Raw genomic sequence first — 20,489 nt, 5'->3', positions numbered from 1 at the left:
TCTGTCCGTTTCACCAGCCTCTCTGTGTCCTCCTAAAGTCTGCTACTTTCCTCTTCACAGTACATGTGAATATTCTCTTTTTCCTTTAAGAGATTTAATTACCAATTTGTAGCTGGTTCTTCAGCAAAAGTGCATTCAATTTAAAAGAAACCAACCAGTTGTGAGTCAGAAAAATAGGTACCGAAAACCGGCTGTTTGTCATGGACAACTTGCAGAAGTTGGCCAAACTCTGCCCCCTAGCATTCCACACACTCATGAAAACCCAGCACAGACACAATGGGCGGAATCTTGAGGCTTCCCTTGCCGCCCAGGGGATTAGCGGCGCGGGTGGAGAATCTCGTGATTATCGGTGGAGAGATTGCGTTTCCTAATTTTTTCCCACTCCTCGCTGGCGATGTCACAAGATACACACCCACAAAGATTGAAAACCTCATTTGAATACCTTTCAATATTACTAGCACCCCCCCCGCAAACGGTCCCCCCTCACAAATTCTTCAATCCTCACCGACATGATGTCACATTGGTATGGATTAAAACAAGGGGTGGGCATAATACTATCGAGGAGATCCCTCCAGGGGCGCAGACTTAAATATAGCCCCGGCGGGGTCAAAGGATATGCCCGGGAAGTGCCCTGGCAGCTGCCCCCCAGTACTGCCACTGGCATAGGATGGCACTGCCAGGTTGGCAGTAGTGTGTGGAGCGGGCCCTAGTGGGAGTCCGCAGCAGGGTGTGTCTATGTGTGTTGGCTGGTGGGGGGTTGTGTGGAAAGTGGGCATTGAGGGGTTGTGTTTTGCCGGGGATGAATGCAAGGGTGGAGGTTGGATTGCTGGCGATTAATGTGGAGGAGGGCGGAGGGGGAAGTTGTATTGCCGGTGATGAATGTGGGGTGGGCGGGGAGGAGGTTGTATTGTTGCCAATGAATGTAGAGGTGGCAGGGGACTGGGGGGTTGTATTGCCGGAGATGAATGTAGGGGGGGGGGAGGGGGGAGGTTGTATTGTTGGTGATGAATGTAGGGAGGGGGAGGGGGGAGGTTGCATTGTTGCCGATGAATGTAGAGGGGTGGCGGGAGTGGTTGTATTGCCAGGGATGAATGTAGGGGGTGGGGGGGAGGGTTATATTGCTGGCGATGAATATGGGAAGGGGGCGTATTGCCAGTGATGAATGTGGTGGTGGGGAGGTTTAGTGGGAGGAACCAGAGGTTTTTGTCTTGGAAGGGTAGGTCGTACCTCACAAACCATAGGAGTAGACAGCCCTGAGACCTCCACCAAAACTTGCTAAGATTGCCCCAATGATGACCTTTTTCAATATGCTAATTAAAAGATAGCCAAAAAAACCATCAGATTGCACAAGGGGTACAGGTCTACAAACTGTAGAATTATAAATAATATCCACAGATTTGGAGTTACTGTACCTGAATGTGCTCCCACATTCCTTGGAAATACTAATCCCAGAGAGAGGTGTGATTGCGTTAAAAAGGGTGCAGAAGAGATTCACCAGAATGTTGCCTGGGCTGAAGCGTTTCAGCTATGAAGAGAGGCTGGTTAGGCTGGGGTTGTTTTCCTTTGAGCAGAGAAGGCGGAGAGGGAACTTGATTGAGGTGTACAAAATTATGAAGGACGTAGATAGGGTAGATCGGAAGAAACCATTTTCCTTAGTCAAGGAGTCAATAACCAGGGGGCATAGGTTTAAGGTAAGGGGAAGGATGTTTAGAGGTGGATTGAGGAAAAACCTTTTCACCCAGAGGGTCGTGGGAATCTGGAACTGACTGCCTGAAAAGGTGTTAGAGGCAGGAACACTCAACATTTAAGAAGCATTTAGATGAGCACTTGAAACACCACAGCATACAAGGCTACAGGCCAACTGTTGGAAAATAAGATTAGAATAGATAGGAGTTTGATGGCCGGCACAGACATGATGGGCTGAATGGCCTCTTTTTGTGCTGTAAAACTCTATGACTCGAACTTTTTTATTGGAGTGAAATGTATCATAGTCTGGATCTTCCCCATTGATACCACCTTCAATATGTTAGTGGACTATTCAGGAGCCAGAATATGAGATTGTTACAATATGTAAGAAGACACTGATTTTGGGGGCAGATTTATGGCAATCTTTATCAGTTTTAAGAAACATGTTTCTAGTAGTAAGGGTCGCAGTCGTATCAGGTTACAGTAACAACTGAAGAAAAATAGAGAAAAATCAGCAGCTGACAGTGATAGCATCACTGCACGGTATACAGCTCTCAGAAAAGATGTTTAATAAGGAAATTGAATGAACAAAGAACAAGAAACAAAGAACAATACAGCACAGGAACAGGCCCTTTGGCCCTCCAAGCCTGTGCTGGTCAGATACCAACTTTTGCCAAAACCCTCAGCATTTCCTTGTGCCATATGTCCTGCTGTATCCTCTGACAATCCTCAACACGATCTGTCACTCCACCAACCTTGGTGTCATCCACAAACTTACTAATCAGACCAGCTACATTTTCCTCCAAATCGTTTATGTACACTACAAACAACAGAGGCCGAAGCACCGATCCCTGTGGAACATCACTGGTCACAACCTTCTATTCAGAAAAAAACCCTTCTACTGCTACCCTTTGCCTTCTGTAACCGAGCCAGTTCTATATCCATCTTATCACCTCACCTCTGATCCTGTGTGACTTCACCCTTTGTACCAGTTTGCCATAAGGCACCCTGTCAAAGGCTTTACTGAAGTCCATGTAAACAACATTTACTGCCCTCCCCTCATCAATCATTTTTGTCACCTCCTCAAAAATCTCAATCAGGTTAGTGAGGTACCACCTCCCCTTCACAAAACCATGCTGTCTATCGCTAATGAGTCCATTTGTTTCCAAATGGGTATAAATCGTATCCCTGAGAATTCTCTCCAATAATTTACCTATGACCGACATGAGGCTCAACAGTCTATAGTTTCCAGGATTATCCCTGCTACTTTTCTTAAACAGCGGTACCACATTAGCTATTCTTCAGTCCTCTGGGATCTCACCTGTAGCCAATGAGGATATAAAGATGTGTGTCAAGGCCCTAGAAATTTCCTCCCTTGCTTCCCTCAGCATTCTGGGGTAAATCCCATCCGGCCCAGGAGACATATCCACCTTAATATCTTTTAAAAGACCCAATAGCTCTTCCTTTTCGATGTTAACATGATCCAGACTGTCCACACAATCTACTCAAGAATCATCTTCCACAAAGTCTACTTGTGACAATAATAAAGATTATTTATTATTGTTAGGAAAAGAAAACCAGTAAACTGGCAGCTGATTTTTTATTGCATTTCTTTTGCCCAGCGATTACAAGTTAAAATTACTCCACATGGACTGCAGGTCGTAAGTGACCCAGTCCACTGATTAAATGTCTCATCAGACTGATGGAGAAAATGGAGCTAAAAAGACTAAATTGTATGCGGGGCATCACTTTGAGTCATTTCATGTGGTTAGCTCTATTACAAAAGTGTATGAAGATGATGGGCACGATTTATTCTGCTTGGCGCTGGGAGGGGAGGGGGAGGTTCCTGTGAGTGTGAATTCAACAAGACTATCTTGGAGGACGGCAAGACTTGGTTGTGCCGGACAAACCCAGCAGTAAATGATATGACGCTTTAACAATGGTACTCTGGAAACGCAATTAAAAATGTCAGTGACAGTGGCAGAGAGATGAAAATGTATTCCTCGAGATCAAGTGAGATACAGTCCACCAGTGATTATGTCATGCAGTCAAAACACATTGCTGAATTGCAACTTTGGGGAAAAATTGGATGAAAACCTGTAAGATTGTTTCATTCATAGTCTATCGAGTGAATCCACATTACTCAAACTTATGGAAAGAATAGTTCATACATGTGTATGAAGATGTTCATACATCTTTGAAAGTTGCCACTCAAGTGGATAGTGTTGTGAAGAAGGCCTATGGTGTGCTCGCGTTCATTAACAGAGGGATTGAATTTAAGAGCCGTGAGGTGATGATGCAGCTGTACAAAACTCTGGTAAGGCCACATTTGGAGTACTGTGTACAGTTCTGGTCGCCTCATTTTAGGAAGGATGTGGAAGCTTTGGAAAAGGTGCAAAGAAGATTTACCAGGATGTTGCCTGGAATGGAGAGTAGGTCTTACGAGGAGAGGTTGAGGGTGCTAGGCCTTTTCTCATTAGAATGGAGAAGGATGAGGGGCGACTTGATAGAGGTTTATAAGATGATCAGGGGAATAGATAGAGTAGACAGTCAGAGACTTTTTCCCCGGGTGGAACAAACCATTACAAGGGGACATAAATTTAAGGTGAAAGGTGGAAGATATAGGAGGGATATCAGAGGTAGGTTCTTTACCCAGAGAGTAGTGGGGGCATGGAATGCACTGCCTGTGGAAGTAGTTGAGTCGGAAACATTAGGGACCTTCAAGCAGCTATTGGATAGGTACATGGATTACGGTAAAATGATATAGTGTAGATTTATTTGTTCTTAAGGGCAGCACGGTAGCATTGTGGATAGCGCAATTGCTTCACAGCTCCAGGGTCCCAGGTTCGATTCCGGCTTGGGTCACTGTCTGTGCGGAGTCTGCACGTCCTCCCCGTGTCTGCGTGGGTTTCCTCCGGGTGCTCCGGTTTCCTCCCACAGTCCAAAGATGTGCGGGTTAGGTGAATTGGCTAATGATAAATTGCCCTTAATGTCCAAATTGCCCTTGGTGTTGGGTGGAGGTGTTGAGTTTGGGTAGGGTGCTCTTTCCAAGAGCTGGTGCAGACTCAAAGGGCCGAATGGCCTCCTTCTGCACTGTAAATTCAATGATAATCTATGATTAATCTAGGACAAAGGTTCGGCACAACATCGTGGGCCGAAGGGCCTGTTCTGTGCTGTATTTTCTATGTTTTCTATGTTTTTCTAATAGTGTGATCCCAGGCTGCTGTTCGAAGGGGCAGTGGACCACATATTCACGCGCAAAGAAATAACAGAAGAGACATGAGCGATGACAACTGAAGTAACCCAGATGGGCATTGTGCTCGTGCAGGGAGGATCAGACGCCATGGTAAATGCTGTGTATGGAAGGTAATGAAGAAATTCAAAGAACAAAGAGAGGAGCAGAGACAAGCAAAAATCATGCTTTCAATATGGAAAGTAGCACCAGCCTGACCCTGTTGGTTGAAATCAGCTACTTGCGGATGCTACTCAAAACCCGAATATTCTTGGATGAAATGTCAAAGAGCAGGAAAGGATCCACAAACATAGCAAAATCACTCAAGTAATCAGGCAGAGTAAACAAAGATGCAGTACAACTAAAATCATTCATAGATTGGGTGAAATGGCATCTGGTAGTGAATGTGAGAATGATAATACTGATCAATATGTCTCTACTATGTTGAAGTTGTGTGATGATGCAAGTTATAGCAAAGAGGCAGCATAGCTCCAATAGAAATAGAGGGTAACTTTGTTACTATGGAAGCTGATACGGATCCAATGTAATATTGGTAACATTTTGCTTTTCATGATGCTAACTCAGCTCATTTACCTGTGTTAGAAGCAGATAAGTCATGGGCTGGATTCTCCGATTTGTAGACAAAGTGCTAACGCCAGCGTGGGAACAGTAGCATTTTACGCCAGAAAAAAACGGCGCAATAGCTGCACCGATTTCAGGACCGTTGGGTGGCTTGCAGCCATGTTGGGTAAAGCTCCTTGTTCCCACGCCAAAAACGGCTGGAGAATGGCCGAGTCCATGGCATGCGCACGGCAGCGGCTTGCAGCGGCTGCGCTGTGCAACATGGAGACGGCCGTGCTTGGACCCGGCCTGCCAAATAATGTCCCCCAGTAACCCCATGAGTAATACCATGAGTGTTCGGCGCCGTCGGGAACTTGGCCCACCGGGGGCAGAGCATCGGGGAAGGGCCTCACCTGACGTCCTGAGGCCATCCCGCGCGTGCGGCGTACTCCTCGAGTATGCTGTTTTTGAAGGGGTGGAGTATTGCAAAAGCGGTGCCGCCCCAAATTTTGGCGCAAATGGGGATTCTCCGGCCGATCGGCAAACGCGATTTCGGCGTCGCCCACCAGAGAATCCCGCACCATATGCCTAAAAAGTATTAGCCACTGGAAAGGTAAAGATGAAGGTTACATATGCTAACTTCAAAGGTGAGCTGAGTTTGTATGTTGTAGATTGTACAATGTACGGACGCGATTCAGCAAGCTTGTTGTGCCCGGTGAGGATCTGGGAGCAAAGGGTGAGTCACGCAAGAGCCCCAAATCGGGGTCCATGTGTCGGGCTGATTGCTAGTCACTCAACCTGCTCTGCCCTCACTGGGTGAGATTCAGATCTGCTATTTAAATGAGCTATTAAGTCGCCAGATATCGGATTCATTCAAACCTTGACCAGGCGTAACGGTACATCGGGGGATCTTGCAGTCCATCAGAGACCCCCGGGTGGTCATGGACAAGGCAGGGCGGTGCTTGGGTGGGACTTCCAGGGTGGGAGGGGCAGTGCCAGGATGGCACTGCAAAGGTGCTGGGCGCCAGGTTGACATTTGCAGGCATTGGTCCTGATGTTGGCCTTGCCATTGGAGTGGGGATTCCTAGGGCCCTTGAGATGGTTGGGATGAGGGGGGAGTCAGAAAGCAGGGGCGGCCTGAAGGTGGGGAGTGGGGGTGCTAATTATAGGGAAAATGGAGGATCTGAGGTACACATGGGACAGCACGGAAGGGAATGCCTGGAAAGGGTTATCCTGACAATCTCTAAAACCGAAAATGTGGACAAACGCAAATTAGCATACTAAACACAGGCACATCTCTGGTAGCACATTTCATAGCCGACAAATCGAAAATGCTCAGCCTGCCTCCTGAATGTCTGGAAAGGGCATTGGGGACCCACCCATATACATGTATCAGGGAAACAGAGCACTACCACCGCATTACGGGCTGATTGTCTAAAGGGCGTTCCTTTGTATTGCAAAGCAGATGGACAAGATATGTCCACTGAACGAATAAAAGTAGAGTATGTCAATGTCTGATTCCGGCCATGATGTACTTTGGCGCAAAGCCTGCTATATCGGGAAAATACCAGGAGAGCCTTGAAACAGGATTTGCACAGGTCTTCAAACAGTTTGCAATGTTCCCAGGTCCTCCAGCAAACATAATCTGGTTTATGCCCTCGTTGGGCGTAAAGTGGATTAGCATATTTAAATCTTCATTTAAATATGCAGGATATTGTTTAACCCTGACTCTTCCAACTCCTGTGGTCCTCCCACTTGCTGGTGCAGCATGAAGCTGGCGCGAACCACTGCCGGTTTCCACAAATGGACACCAAATGTGATGACCAAGCCAGACGGCTTGATGGCCATTATAGCCTCCAGGTGCTCGGGGACATGGCAGGATAGTGCCCTGGCACTGCCCTTGGCACCCTAGCAGTATTAACCTGGCACTGGATTTTGGACCTGAAATGACATTCAGTTATTTTTGTGGAGAATTTCATCCTCTACCTTTAAAAATGGCTGACGGATACGGATTTTTCGTCTAGGGTTATGGGGTTGGCCGTATTTGAAATCGGGGAACCGAAAACCCGGGAAGAACTGAGGAGGCTGCCAGGGACAAAGGCGGGCTCAGCAGAAGGCTTGCCTTGGGGACCCAGCACTGTTTCCAAAGTTTAAAAATAAATAATAAAACATGAAACATCCTTCCAGCCCTTACCTTCTGCACACTCCCCATGCTAACCCATGAAACCTCATGGCCCCCCATAACTTTTCGAACACTCTTAGAGGGGAAAGGCCTGACACTCAAGAAAGAGAAGTATGAATATACTTGATATGGCTTGTTCTGGATCTTAGGACACAGTATAGATGAGCAAGAGGTACAGTCAGAAGAAAAGGTTAGAAAATTTTAATATGTCTGCATTTCCAGACGTGTCTCCAGATGAGGTTATACCTGGTTTTGTGTTGTTACTATTGGAAGTTTGTACTGGATCTAGCATACAAAATTGCAGCACTGACTGTATTGTCAGAAAGACAACAATCTGTCCCTCAATGTCAGCAAAACTAAAAAGCTGGTCATTGACTTCAGGAAGCAAAGTACTGTACACACCCCTGTCTGCATCAATGGGGCCGAGGTGGAGATGGTTGTCAGCTTCAAATTCCTAGGGGTGCACATCACCAAAAATTTGTCCTGGTTCACCCATGCCGATGGTACCACCAAGAAGACACAACAGCGCCTGTACTTCATCAGGAAACTAAGGAAATTCGGCATGTCCACACTGACTCTTACCAACGTTTACAGGTGCACCATAGAAAGCATCCTATCTGGCTGCATCATAGCCTGGTATGGCAACTGCTCGGCCCAAGACTGCAAGGAACTTCAGTAAACACAGCCCAGCCCATCACACGAACCTGCCTCCCATCCATTGACTCCATCTACACCTCCCGCTGCCTGGGGAAAATGGGCAGCATAATCAAAGACCCCTCCCACCCGGCTTACTCACTCTTCCAACTTCTCCCATCGGGCAGGAGATACAGAAGTCTGAGAACACACACAAACAGAATCAAAAACAGCTTCTTCCCTGCTGTTACCAGACTCCTAAATAACCCTCTTATGGACTGACCTGATTAATATTACACTCCTGTATGCTTCAGCCCATGCCTGTCTCTGTATTTACATAGTTCAGCGTACCAAATCACCCAAGCACAAAGGTCCAAGCAGACCATTTTGTTCAAACATTCAAGCAGGCATTGCAAGTAGCTAGTCAGGTCGGGGGTTCACTCCAGACTGGGCTAGACAAGTTCTTGTTAGCAAACAGAAACGCAAAACATTCTGTTCTAAGGGAATCAGCATCCACCTCATTCTTGAGCAGATCCCTATGCCTGGATAAATGTATCCAAACATTGAAATTCAATACTGGTATGACCAGGTGAGGAAGGGTTGAATAGCTCCCATATTTTCCCGCTTCTCATTTGACTGCAAAAGGCTCTTTTTTTTTTAAAGGACATACTTGCTAATTCAGTGAATGTTTAACTGTTTACATACTGTGAATATAAAAGACACAAATAGAGCGGTTTCACTGAGTATTAAAAAACAAAAAAGAATAGTATTCATTGTAGTTAACCTGGTCTAATAAAAATAATATAAATGGTCCGATCTTCACACACCCACAGACACACACTCTTGAGGTTTACACAAAGATATATTGATTACAGGGAGAATGTTTAAGTCATTCAACTTCCAATAAAGTTAAAAGGATAGATCACTATTTAATGCTGGCCAGTTGACTGGCTTCAGGCTAAACCCAGTCGTCATTCTGGGTTGCGGTGAGGCAGTTTAAGATGTAGACAGACAATTTATCAGTTCTTTTGAAGTAAACAGCTGAGGGGTTAAGTTCTTTTTAAAAATTTCTGTTCAAAAAGTAGCAGACAGGGTTAAAAACTTTCAAGTTATCTGGAGAGAGAGAGAGAGAGAGAGAGAGAATAGGGAACGCAGTTCGTTAATGCCTCATGTGCTGACACACGCAAAGACTTTGTCTGCTTGTCATGTGACCCTCTCTCCAAATGCCCAGTGATTCAAATATGGTTATGGCTAATGAATTCCAGCGGTAACTTGATTAGATTAGAGCTGCAAATTCCTCTCTCAGCCAGGGTCTTTTGTTTGAAGTGATTACAGTTAATGTTAGCTTGTCTCCACCCGTTGAGCACCCAGGTGTCTTGTGTATAGGGACAGGAAATATGGTTCATTCACATTTCCCTAAAGTAATTGTCAATGGGCTCTTACTAACAGATAGGCTCTTTTTAAAAATTCATTTACGGGATGTGGACTTCACTGGCTAGTCCAGCTTTCATTAGCCATCCCTAATTGTCCTTCACAAGGTGGCGGTAAGTCACCTTCCTGAACTGCTTGTAGTCCAGTAATGTAGGAATGTAGAAGATCCAGTGATACAAATGTGAAGCCACCTTTGAGTGTGATTTCAAGTTCCTGGAATGTGGCATTAATCTTTCTAAAACATTCAATTAGTGTTTTCCAGAAAGGAAATTTGTGAAACAGTTTTTTTAAAGCATAGTTCACAACCAATATAATAATTCCTTGTACAAATGTCTATGTGATCGAGATAAGCAAAGCAGGGTTCACCAAACCGAAACAGTCCCCAGGAAAGTTGGTGCTTGTTAGGAATTACATAGGCAAACAGAAGTGAATCTCAGGAACTGGAATAGACATGAAAGATTCACTCAATTGTCAGGTCCAAGTGCAATCAGATTTTGCAAGCATCTAGTTCATGGTTCATGTTAATATTTTAGGAATAACGTTTAGTTCTGGGAAGGTTTTTGTTGTAAAGGTAAGATAATTAAAGTGCTGGGCTTTAGAGATTGCCAGAATGCCTAAAGAAATGGCAGTTCAGAATCTCATAGAATCCCTACAGTGCAGAAGGAGGCCATTCGGCCCAACAAATCTGCACCGATTCACTTCATCCTGTACCTGTAATCCCATAATTTAACCTGTACATCCCTGGACACTAAGGGGCAATTTATCATGGTCAATCCACCTAACCGGCACACCTTTGGACTGTAGGAGGGAGCTGGAGCACCCGGAGGAAATGCACGCAAACAGGTGAGAATGTGCAAACTCCACAGACAGTCACCCAAGGCCGGAATTGAACCCGGGCCCCTGGCACTGTGAAGCGGCAGTGCAACCACTGTGCCACCGTGCTGCCCCCTAGAATGTTATCCATGTTTGTTTAATAGAGTCACAATAGAAGAAATTAAGTTGTAAAAAGGTAGGAGGGATCAGCTGGTGAAATTGTAAATGAGGGATAATTGATTTGGAGGTCAGCTTGAGTATAACTCAGAACAGGTTACCTCATCATGGAGATGGGGGAGCTTAGGAAAGCCCTCTATTTTCAATTTACCTGAATGTTTGCAGGGAGAGGCAAAGTGGTTAGCACTACTGTCTCACAGCGCCACAGACTGGGATTCAATTCCCGCCTTGGGTCACTGGCTGTGTGGTGTTTGCACGTTCTCCCCGTGTCTGCGTGGGTTTCTTCCGGGTGCTCCCGCTCCCTTCCACAGTTCAAGTTAGGTTGATTGGTCAAGCTAAATAACCCCTTGATGATGTACAGGTTCGGCTATGGGGTTACGGGGATAAGGCGGGGTGGACAGGGGAGTGTAAATGGTCGGCTCATTCAAAAGGGTCGGTGCAGGCTCGATGAGTCAAATGGCCTCCTTCTGCATTGTAGAGATTCTATGATGATAAACGGGAGCTTTTTAGTTGCAGTTTGCACCTCATGTGGTTTGCAGCTCACTGAAAGACGTTAACCAAAATTAATGACAGTTAGACAGACCTGCATTGTAAGGGGAGTTAAGCACTAACTTCATAATTGTCTGCGTGGAAGGCAGGTGAGGCTTAATCTCAGTTTAAATTTTTTGAGGAACAGAAACTGGAAGATTGCCTGGGTGTTTTTCTCGATCTATTTTGCATCTGTTGTAGATTCATTGATAAAGATTGATTGCTAGTATTGGTCAACTACTCCATTATCATTATATCACGTGACTATAGGATGGTAGAAGGTAAACTTGGTGCACCTTGGTCTTTTGTTGTATTGCAATTCCTGTTTTGTAATTCCTATGTTCCGATAAGCAAGGTATAACTATGCTAACTGCGGGTGACCCTGAACTTTCAATTGCCTGCCATTTCAGTTCGATTCACCCCACCCCCCTAACATCTCTGTTCTTGGCCTCCCACACTTTTCCAATGAGGCCCAGTGTAAGGTTGAGGAACAGCACCTCATCAGGCACTTTAAAGCCTTCTGGACTAACAAACAATGAGTTCAACATATTCAGATCATTACCTCTCCCCTCATGTTTTTGGGCGGCAGCTATTTCTAATGATTCTGCTATTTCCCATTTACTCTTTCTCCAATCATTGGTTTCATCATTTGTCTCATTACCATACATTTTGTCATTTAATCTCTCGGGACTTTCACCCTAGCACAGACTTTCCCTTTTATTCTTCCCCCACCCCATCCCCCATTCACTGCCTCTGCCCTTGCCCAAACCCAGTTGCATCTCTAACTTTTTTCAGTTCTAACAAAAGGTCATTGACCTCTGTACCTCCCTCCACAAATCTTGTATGAGTATTTCCAGCATCCTCTGTTTTCATTACAGCTGCGTTATTGTCTTGTATTGCATTACTGGGCACTTTATATATATATTTTGAATATCAATTTGATGAATTGGTTCACATGATGAATTCATTTCTGGCAGTAATTTTTCTTACCTGTTTAGAAAGCCAAAGTTCAGACACTGTCTCATGTTTCTAAAATGTTCATAAAAAGAGGAACAGAATGAAAATGCATGAAAAACACAACAACCATCTATCTGAAAGAATTTATTTCAATATCAGTCACTGAGTCTTGGAAAATACTGAATAAAAATGTGCATATATTTACACCTTTGGTTTAAACAGCAAAGGAGGGACATTTCACACTGAAAACACGAGTAACCACACATAATTTACAAGGATATTGTATATTAACAGTTTGGATAAGGCTTGTTCACTGCATCAAGCACTTAAACATTGTCATACAGGCTTCAGTGACAATTTGGAGGCTGTCCAGATCATGAATCCATTTTTAATATGATTGATGGTTCATGAGACTGTGGCAAAAATGGAACACCAAATCAAAGAATGGTTTTATGCTAAGTTTTCTTGATCTGAGCCATATTGAGTAGTGACAGCAGTAGCTGCGAGCATTGTGAAAGGATGAGGAGCTGAGGTTACTACCTGGCAGGTGAGCAAATGTAGCATTGGCAGTAGTTTGGTAGCAATCTCCATCCTCGATGCTGATAAAAATGCAATGTAGTAATAAAAATGTTCAGTGGGAGGCATGAATTCTGCTTTGGCAGTGCCAGAAGATATAAATATGATTTAGTATATTTGACCAATTAATATACTTTGTTAAATTTGTGCTGAATTCTCCGCCTCATGCCGTCGGTAGCAGAGTTACCAATGAGGCGGGGAATCAAGCGTTGTGAAGAAAACGGGATCGGTGCCGGGCGCCAATCCGTTTTCAATGCTCCAGCATTCGTGCCTCGCGCCAATGGGAGGACGCGAATGGGTCATTAAGACCCATTTTCATCCACTTAACAGGTCGGGTACCACATTCTCTGGGCCCGCGTGATCCTCCGGTCCTCTGGGCCAGGAATCACATGGACGAGAATTACCATTGGTCCTGACAAGTGTGGCTCTGATGAAGTGGATCTCGTGGTGAGCAAGGAGGCAACTCTTTAAGGGAGTTGCCTCCAAAGTTCATCCAAGGGCCACCGTCTCCCCACGATGCAAGACCTATCCAACCCCCCACCAGACCCACCCCACCACTCCCCCCTAAATAAGGAAATGCCGTGAGAGACCCCATGAATAAGAAACCTCCCTCCAGAGACCCCCTAAATAAAGAGACCCCCATAGGGACCACCTAAATAAGAAGATCAGCCCACAGACCCCGAGAAAAGTGACCCCTATTAGGAAGCCCAGCAGAAGAGAGACACTTGTCTGGAAGTCCCCTAGCAAAGACACACCTGTCAGTAAGCCCCCCCAGAAGAGAGACTCTTGTCTGGAAGTTAGAGAGTAGTCCCAACAGAGGCAGTGAAAAAAACTCTGCTATAAACTCACCTGAGCAATACACCTGCTGGTTCAGGCACAAGAAGAAGTACCTGTCAATTTCTGGAAAGAGAAAGCCAGTCAGCTGGGTTTAAACTCTCTCAGATCTTTGATCTGCAAGCCATTCTTTAATTTCTCTTTGATATTGATTTTACTCTGCTAGGTCTGACAGCTTCCACACTCTTCAGCTGTCAACATTGTTCCATTCCAAATCCTTTATGGTTGAGTAATTCTGAAGTGGTCTAATGGCAATGTTTATACATATGAAACTTTGATTGACTGCTCCTGGACCACTTCAAACAGAGTTAAGTGCTGTCAGTTTCGAGCTAACCACTTCAAAGTCACACAGCATGAAGGGAGGTTATTAGAAAGCACTTTGGCCATTGTTTGGCCTGTACTGCGGTGGGGGTGGGGGGGGGGGGGGGGAGGGGGGCTAGATGCCCACGGTTCCATCATGCCACCCCTCGGATTATGTATACCCATAACAGGAGCAGCTCCAGCTTGTGCCGCTGGTGCCACAGCTGAATGCTTATGCTAATTGGGAATTGGAAATTCTTGTAATCTGAGCACCTCACAGCTCCCAAGTGGATCACCGTAGGTGCCATGATGCAGGCGATTGTTATTGCTCAGCATCCCAATCAGGCTGTGAGGCCTGGACACTTGTCCTGAACTCCGAAGGTATCAACACCACAGAGGCAGCAGTCAACATTCGAACACCCAATGGCTGGGCCTCAGCACTGGGATAATCCCCTCGACCAGAGGGTGTATGTGTGGACCGGGGAGGGAACCAGCACCTGGTTCAGTTCATGTTTCCTGTGAGTGTCATAGTAAGAAGTCTTACAACACCAGGTTAAAGTCCAACAGGTTTGTTTCAAACACTAGCTTTTGGAACACTGCTCCTTCCTCAGGTGAATGAAGAGGTATGTTCCAGAAACATATATATAGACAAATTCAAAGATGCAAGAAAATGCTTAGAATGCGAGCATTTGCAGTTAATTAAGTGTTTACAGATCCAGAGATAGGGGTAACCCCAGGTTAAAGAGGTGTGAATTGTCTCAAGCCAGGACAGTTGGTAGGATTTTGCAAGTCCAGGCCAGATGGTGGGGGATGAATGTAATGTGACATGAATCCCAGGTCCCGGTTGAGGCCGCACTCATGTGTGCGGAAGTTGGCTATAAGTTTCTGCTCGGCGATTCTGCGTTGTCGCGCGTCCTGAAGGCCGCCCTGGAGAACGCTTACCTGGAGATCAGAGGCTGAATGCCCTTGACTGCTGAAGTGTTCCCCGACTGGAAGGGAACACAAGACAGCCCCGAACGTCACCCAAGCACCACGCAACGCCATCCGCGCTCTCAAGACCAACCGCAACATCGTCATCAAACCAGCAGACAAAGGAGGGGCCACCGTCATACTGAACAGAACGGACTACTGCAAAGAAGTATACCGACAACTCAACAATCAGGAACACTACAGACAGTTACCCGCAGATCCGACCAAGGCACACATCCGCCAACTCAACAGACTGATCAAAACCTTGGATCCAGACCTTCAGAGCACCCTACGTGCTCTCATTGCACGTACTCCCTGCATTGGAGATCTCTACTGCCTCCCGAAAATACACAAGACCAACACACCAGGCCGCCCTATCGTTTCAGGCAATGGGACCCTGTGTGAGAACCTGTCTGGCTACATTGAGGGCATCTTGAAACCCATCGTACAAGGTACGCCCAGCTTCTGTCGCGACACGCGTCATTTGCAGTGTAAAGTCTGTGGGGCATGATTAAGTGCCTTAATTATCGTTAGATACCGGTGAAGGCCTCACCGGATCGGCTATTGGGAAACACCCGGCATTTCCTTCTCGCTACCACACTTTGAAACTTTTCAGTTAGATCGCGACCCATTACTTCCCTAACCAAAGGAAAAGCTGAACCTAATAATAATCTTTATTAGTGTCACAAGTAGGCTTGCATTAATACTGCAATGAAGTTACTGTGAAAATCCCCTAGTTGCCACACTACGGCGCCTGTTCGGGTACACAGAGGGAGAATTCAGAATGTCTAATTCACCTAATAAGCACATCTTTGGGGACTTGTGGGTCAAGAAACAGAAGCACTCGAAGGAAACCCACACAGACACGGGAAGAACGTGCAGACTCCGCACTGTTGCTGCACAGCGCCAGGGTCCCAGGTTTAATTCCCAGCTTGGGTCACTGTCTGCATGGTCTGCACGTTCTCCCTGTCTCTGCGTGGGTTTCCTCCGGGTGCTCTGGTTTCCTCCCACAAGTTCCGAAAGATGTGCTGTTAGGTGAATTGGACATTCTGAATTCTCTCTCTGCGTACTGAACAGGCACCGGAGTGTGGCGATGAGAGGATTTTCACAGTAACTTCATTGCAGCGTTAATGGAAGCCTACTTGGGACAACAATAAAGATTATTATTATTTTAACTCCGGGTGATTGAACGAGTTCTGACTCAGTTAAAAGTCCAGGCCAAAATGTGCCAAGGAGGCCCGGCCAACCACGCCCACACGTTCTGGTCTTGCCCCAGACTTGCTGGGTACTGGACAGCTTTCTTCGAGGCAATGTCCAAAGTGGCGGTCTTCGGGGTATCAGACCAGCCAGATGTCTTCATGGGGAGGAGGGTGGAGATCCTTGCCTTTTCCTCCCTGATCGCCCGCCGTAGAATCCTGCTCGTCTGGCGGCCAGCAGCATCAGACAAAGCCGCAGACTGGCTGTCTGACCTATCGGAATTTCTCCAAATGGAGAAAATCAAATTCGCCATCCGGGGGTCGGGAGATAGCTTCTTCAGAACATGGGAGCCATTCACCCAACTGTCCCGGGACCTGTAAATAATCAAGTAGCCAAGAGCCAGGGAAAGTAGCCAAGACATGAGAAAAGAGAAGGAAGGGAGGGAGGACACGGGGGGTGGGGACAGTGCAAGAGGGGGTAGCCAAACACAACAGAAAAGAAAGGGGAGCTGCAGAGAGAGAGAGGGGAAGGAGTGGCGGGGAGGGCAGTGAAGGGGGGGAAGGGGAGGGCAGGAAAGAAGGAAGGACAGGGGGCAAAGAATAATAGAGGGGAGCCAGAGAGGAGGAAAGACGAGGGAACACAAACTGGAAGGAGAGCACGGGAAACAACAATGACCACAATGAACACAGCAGGGCACCAGAGAATAAGAAAGTACAGGAGGAAGGAACGACAGACAGCCGAGGCGGAGGCAAACTCACAACAACAGCAACAACTGACCGGGAGAAGCAAGCAACGTCAGGGGCGCCGCTCAGGCACCCTTTCCACCCAGTTTTGTTTCTTTTGCTTGGGCTGTATGTATTTTCTTTTTTAAAAAACCAGAAGAAAAGAAGGGTGGAGGGAGAAAGCACCCCCCCGCCCCCAAAGTCATATATAATGTAATTGTCCCTCCGTTGCTTCTATGTATATACACTTCCCCAGTTTTTACTTCCCCACTCCTTGTTTTTTTATTTATGTGTTTTTTAATTTATGTAGTGTTTTTGTTTTTGTTATCTCTTTTTGGTTTCTCTTTGCATATGCCTGTAACTATACCATGTACAAAAAACCCAATAAAAAACATTTAAAAAAAAGCCGAAATCTTTGACTGCAGGCATCCAAAAGATGGGTTGCGAGGGTATAAATTTTGGCTATCTTACTCAACTTTATATTTTTGGCCTCCACTCCACCCCCTCTCCCCACCCCCAGATCCTTGTCAATCCATTGAGGACACATTTATCTGGACACCTCTGTGCTCATGGTCACCCAGGAAAATGAGATGGAATGCAGGAAAATATCATTGTGCTTATCCCAAATGCAGACGCAGCTTTTCTTCCACTGTCCCCATTGAGAAATCTCCACAATCTGGCACAGAGTAAAAGAGGCAAGAGAAGCAGCAAACCTATCGTGTTGGAGAAATGGATGTTTCTGGGAGCAATGGTGAGCAAAATGAGCCCTTTTTAGTTTGTGTTTTTAAAAATTCATTAATAGGATGTGGGCGTCGCTAGCTGGGCCAGCATTTATTGCCCATTCCTTGAGGGGCGTTTAAAAGTCAACCACATTGCGGTGGATCTGGAGTCACTTGTAGGCCAGACCAGGTAAGGATGGCAGATTTCCTTTACTAAAGGACATTACTGAACCCAGACAGGTATTTAGGACAATCGACAATGCTTTCATTGTCATCACTAGACTTTCAATTCCAGATTTTTATTGAATTCAAATTTCGCCACCTGCAGTGGCAGGATTTGAACCTGGGACCCCTGAGTACTCTGGGTCTCTGGATTATTAGTCCAGTGACTATACCACTACGCCACTGCCTCCCCTCAAAAGGTACTGTGAAAATCCCCTAGTCGTCACACTCTGGTGCCTGTTCGGGTATACTGAGGGAGAATTCAGAATGTCCAATTCACCTAACAAGCAAATCTTTCGGGACTTGTGGGAGGAAACAAGCACCAGGAGGCAACCCACGCAGACACGGGGAGAATGTGCAGACTCCGCACAGTCATTGACCCAAACTGGGAATCGAACCGGGGACCCTGGCGCTGTGAAGCAACAGTGCTAACCACTATGTTACCTTACCGTGTCTAATGAAGAAGATTCGCTCAGTCAGCATACATAACTAATTCAAACACCAGATTAGAGAAGATTAGGGGTATGCGACCATGTTAAAATAATTACATTAGTAATTGTGACTTGGTTGGAAATGCCAAACTGCAGCAGTTAGCCAGCTCTGGAGTATTTTGTCAGGTAAAAGAGAAAGCTTGATAAAGATAAGGGTGAACTCAATTTACCTGTGGGATTGGAAATCATTCATTGGCAGATGCGATCAACTTCAATTAGTTTCAAATGTATTAATTAATCAGAAGTCTTGTGGCAAATGATCTCTGCATTTAGCAGCATTCAATAGCATCACAGTTCATGAAAACACCTCAGCTGAGCAGAATGACCTACCTTAGAACAAGCCCCAGTTGTAATTTCGCATGTGGTAAGAATGGAGACATTTTGCGGTCTGTTCAGCCAGTTTACGACAGTCTTTGTGCTGCTGACCCACTTTACCATTGTGATATAATATTCCCTTATTGAAAAGAAATGCAATCTCAGAATTGATTTAATAAATATTTAATAAAACTACACATATTTTTAAATGCGGTGCTATAAAACACATCTAACAAATTTGATTCTCAAATAACGAAGAGCCAAAATCAAGCAAATATATGCAACAACCTTCATTAGAAATAAACTATCAAGTTTGATTTTTAGATTTATTTCTTCCATACTGATTTACAGCATGCTAACCTTCTCATTGTGAAGACTGTTGTACATCTCTATTTTGATATAACTAATCACTAATAACAGACATTCAATTGACTTTTTGACATGGGCTCTGTTTACAGCTTGTGGGTATAAACTGGGTCTAGCCGACCCACCAGATGACGTATTAATCAATAGTACTGAATAGTATTGAAACAAGAAATAATGTCATTGAAAGAAACCATTCACAGTAGAATTCACCACCCTAAGGTTTTATTAAAATGAATGGGAAAAATTGTAGGCTGCTGAGTTCAGAGCAGTAACTTTGGCCTCGCTGTCTAGGCTGACTTATTGGCAAGACATCAAGGAGCCTGGCATCTGTGCCACTCTAATTGTGAGCCTAGACAGTGAGGCCAGAGTCAATTCAGCCATCAATGGAGATTTTGATTTTCCTTTTATCCCTCACAGCTAGCACACACTGCTGTCTAGTTTCCTGGAGCTGCAAAGCAGATTAATCTTGGCAGTTGAAACTTGCACTATGTCCTCGTGATTGACTGACAGGTATTATTACATCAACTCTGTTGGATGCAGTGATGGAAAGGATCACCTACTCCACTATCACTTGTCAGGGCTTGCCAGTTATAAAAGTGCAACTTGTGTGAAGTTGCAATGCACAGTTGAAACTTTATCATGTTTGCAGAAGAAGAATAGGACTTTGTTAATTTTCCCATCAACGGGAATGATGGAAGTTATGTTGATGGTGGTTGATATTCTCAAAATTCTCACCTGATGTAGGCAGACATTGTAGCCTGTTAGTGCAGCAGACTGCTGCACTGATCCACTGCACCACAGAGGGGCAGAGCTGCGCTTGAGATTCCTCTCCATTTGTTTCCCAGCTCAGTTACCAGGAAGGCATGAGCTTTAATGGTGCCGTGTACTTCCTTGCACAGTTGGGGAAGGGGCTAAAATGCATTAGTTGAATGTAGTTTCTGTTTTATGAACTACATAACAGTCAGTCACAACTGACATTGACAGAAAAGAATTCACCACCTTCGTGATTGCAATATATGCTACAGGCAAAAGTTGAGTGGGAAATGTGAGGAAGAACAAGATTCATTTGATGGTAGCTTCCAGGTTGGAGCCTAAATCCTAAAATTATTATTCAGTTGTGATTTAAATGCACATGCTTTCTATTCTCTACTACCTCTATACGACCAGAATACCAGAATTCATTAATTTTAAATTGATAAAACCAGAGTGACTGTCAACCCAATCTTACTTGGACTTGAAGCTCTCTGGTGGCATCAGTTCAAGGGTATGTGTTGGTCCATAAAGGTTCACCACAAACAGCTTCACTATTGGATTGACTTGACCTGCCTGATAAAAAATAAGACAATTAGTGAAATGTGCCAAATGACAAATGTTAGCATAATAGACTGGGTTTTCAACCTCAAGGTGAGTAGTGGGAGTTGGGAAAATTCCAAGCCCACCACAGGAAAAAGTGTCTGCAAGGATGGGGGGAGGGGGGGAGGGGGAAATGAGAGGAGGGAGAGTGTGGGTGAGGTTAGTCTACTAGGTAAAAGGTTTGGTGGCACCCAGGGGCTGTGATGTTTGGAGACAGGATGTTTA

General features: G+C 45.3%; 1 protein-coding gene across 1 annotated transcript in view; it reads right to left on the bottom strand.

Annotated features, from left to right (window-relative positions):
- The window catches only part of LOC140388578 (inactive dipeptidyl peptidase 10-like), a 1,987,526-nt gene that overhangs the window by 165,110 nt on the left and 1,801,927 nt on the right, over nt 1–20,489 (bottom strand). The window contains exons 10-12 of the mRNA XM_072473003.1: nt 20,140–20,237; nt 18,561–18,684; nt 12,234–12,272 (exon numbers count right to left, since the gene is read on the bottom strand). Of these exons, the coding sequence (XP_072329104.1) occupies nt 12,234–12,272; nt 18,561–18,684; nt 20,140–20,237 (261 nt within the window). The remainder of the gene's footprint in view (nt 1–12,233; nt 12,273–18,560; nt 18,685–20,139; nt 20,238–20,489) is intronic.

This window comes from Scyliorhinus torazame, chromosome 2 (genome assembly GCF_047496885.1).
Source record: "Scyliorhinus torazame isolate Kashiwa2021f chromosome 2, sScyTor2.1, whole genome shotgun sequence".
Classification (NCBI taxonomy): domain Eukaryota; kingdom Metazoa; phylum Chordata; class Chondrichthyes; order Carcharhiniformes; family Scyliorhinidae; genus Scyliorhinus; species Scyliorhinus torazame.
This window is presented reverse-complemented; position numbering and strand designations above follow the sequence as displayed.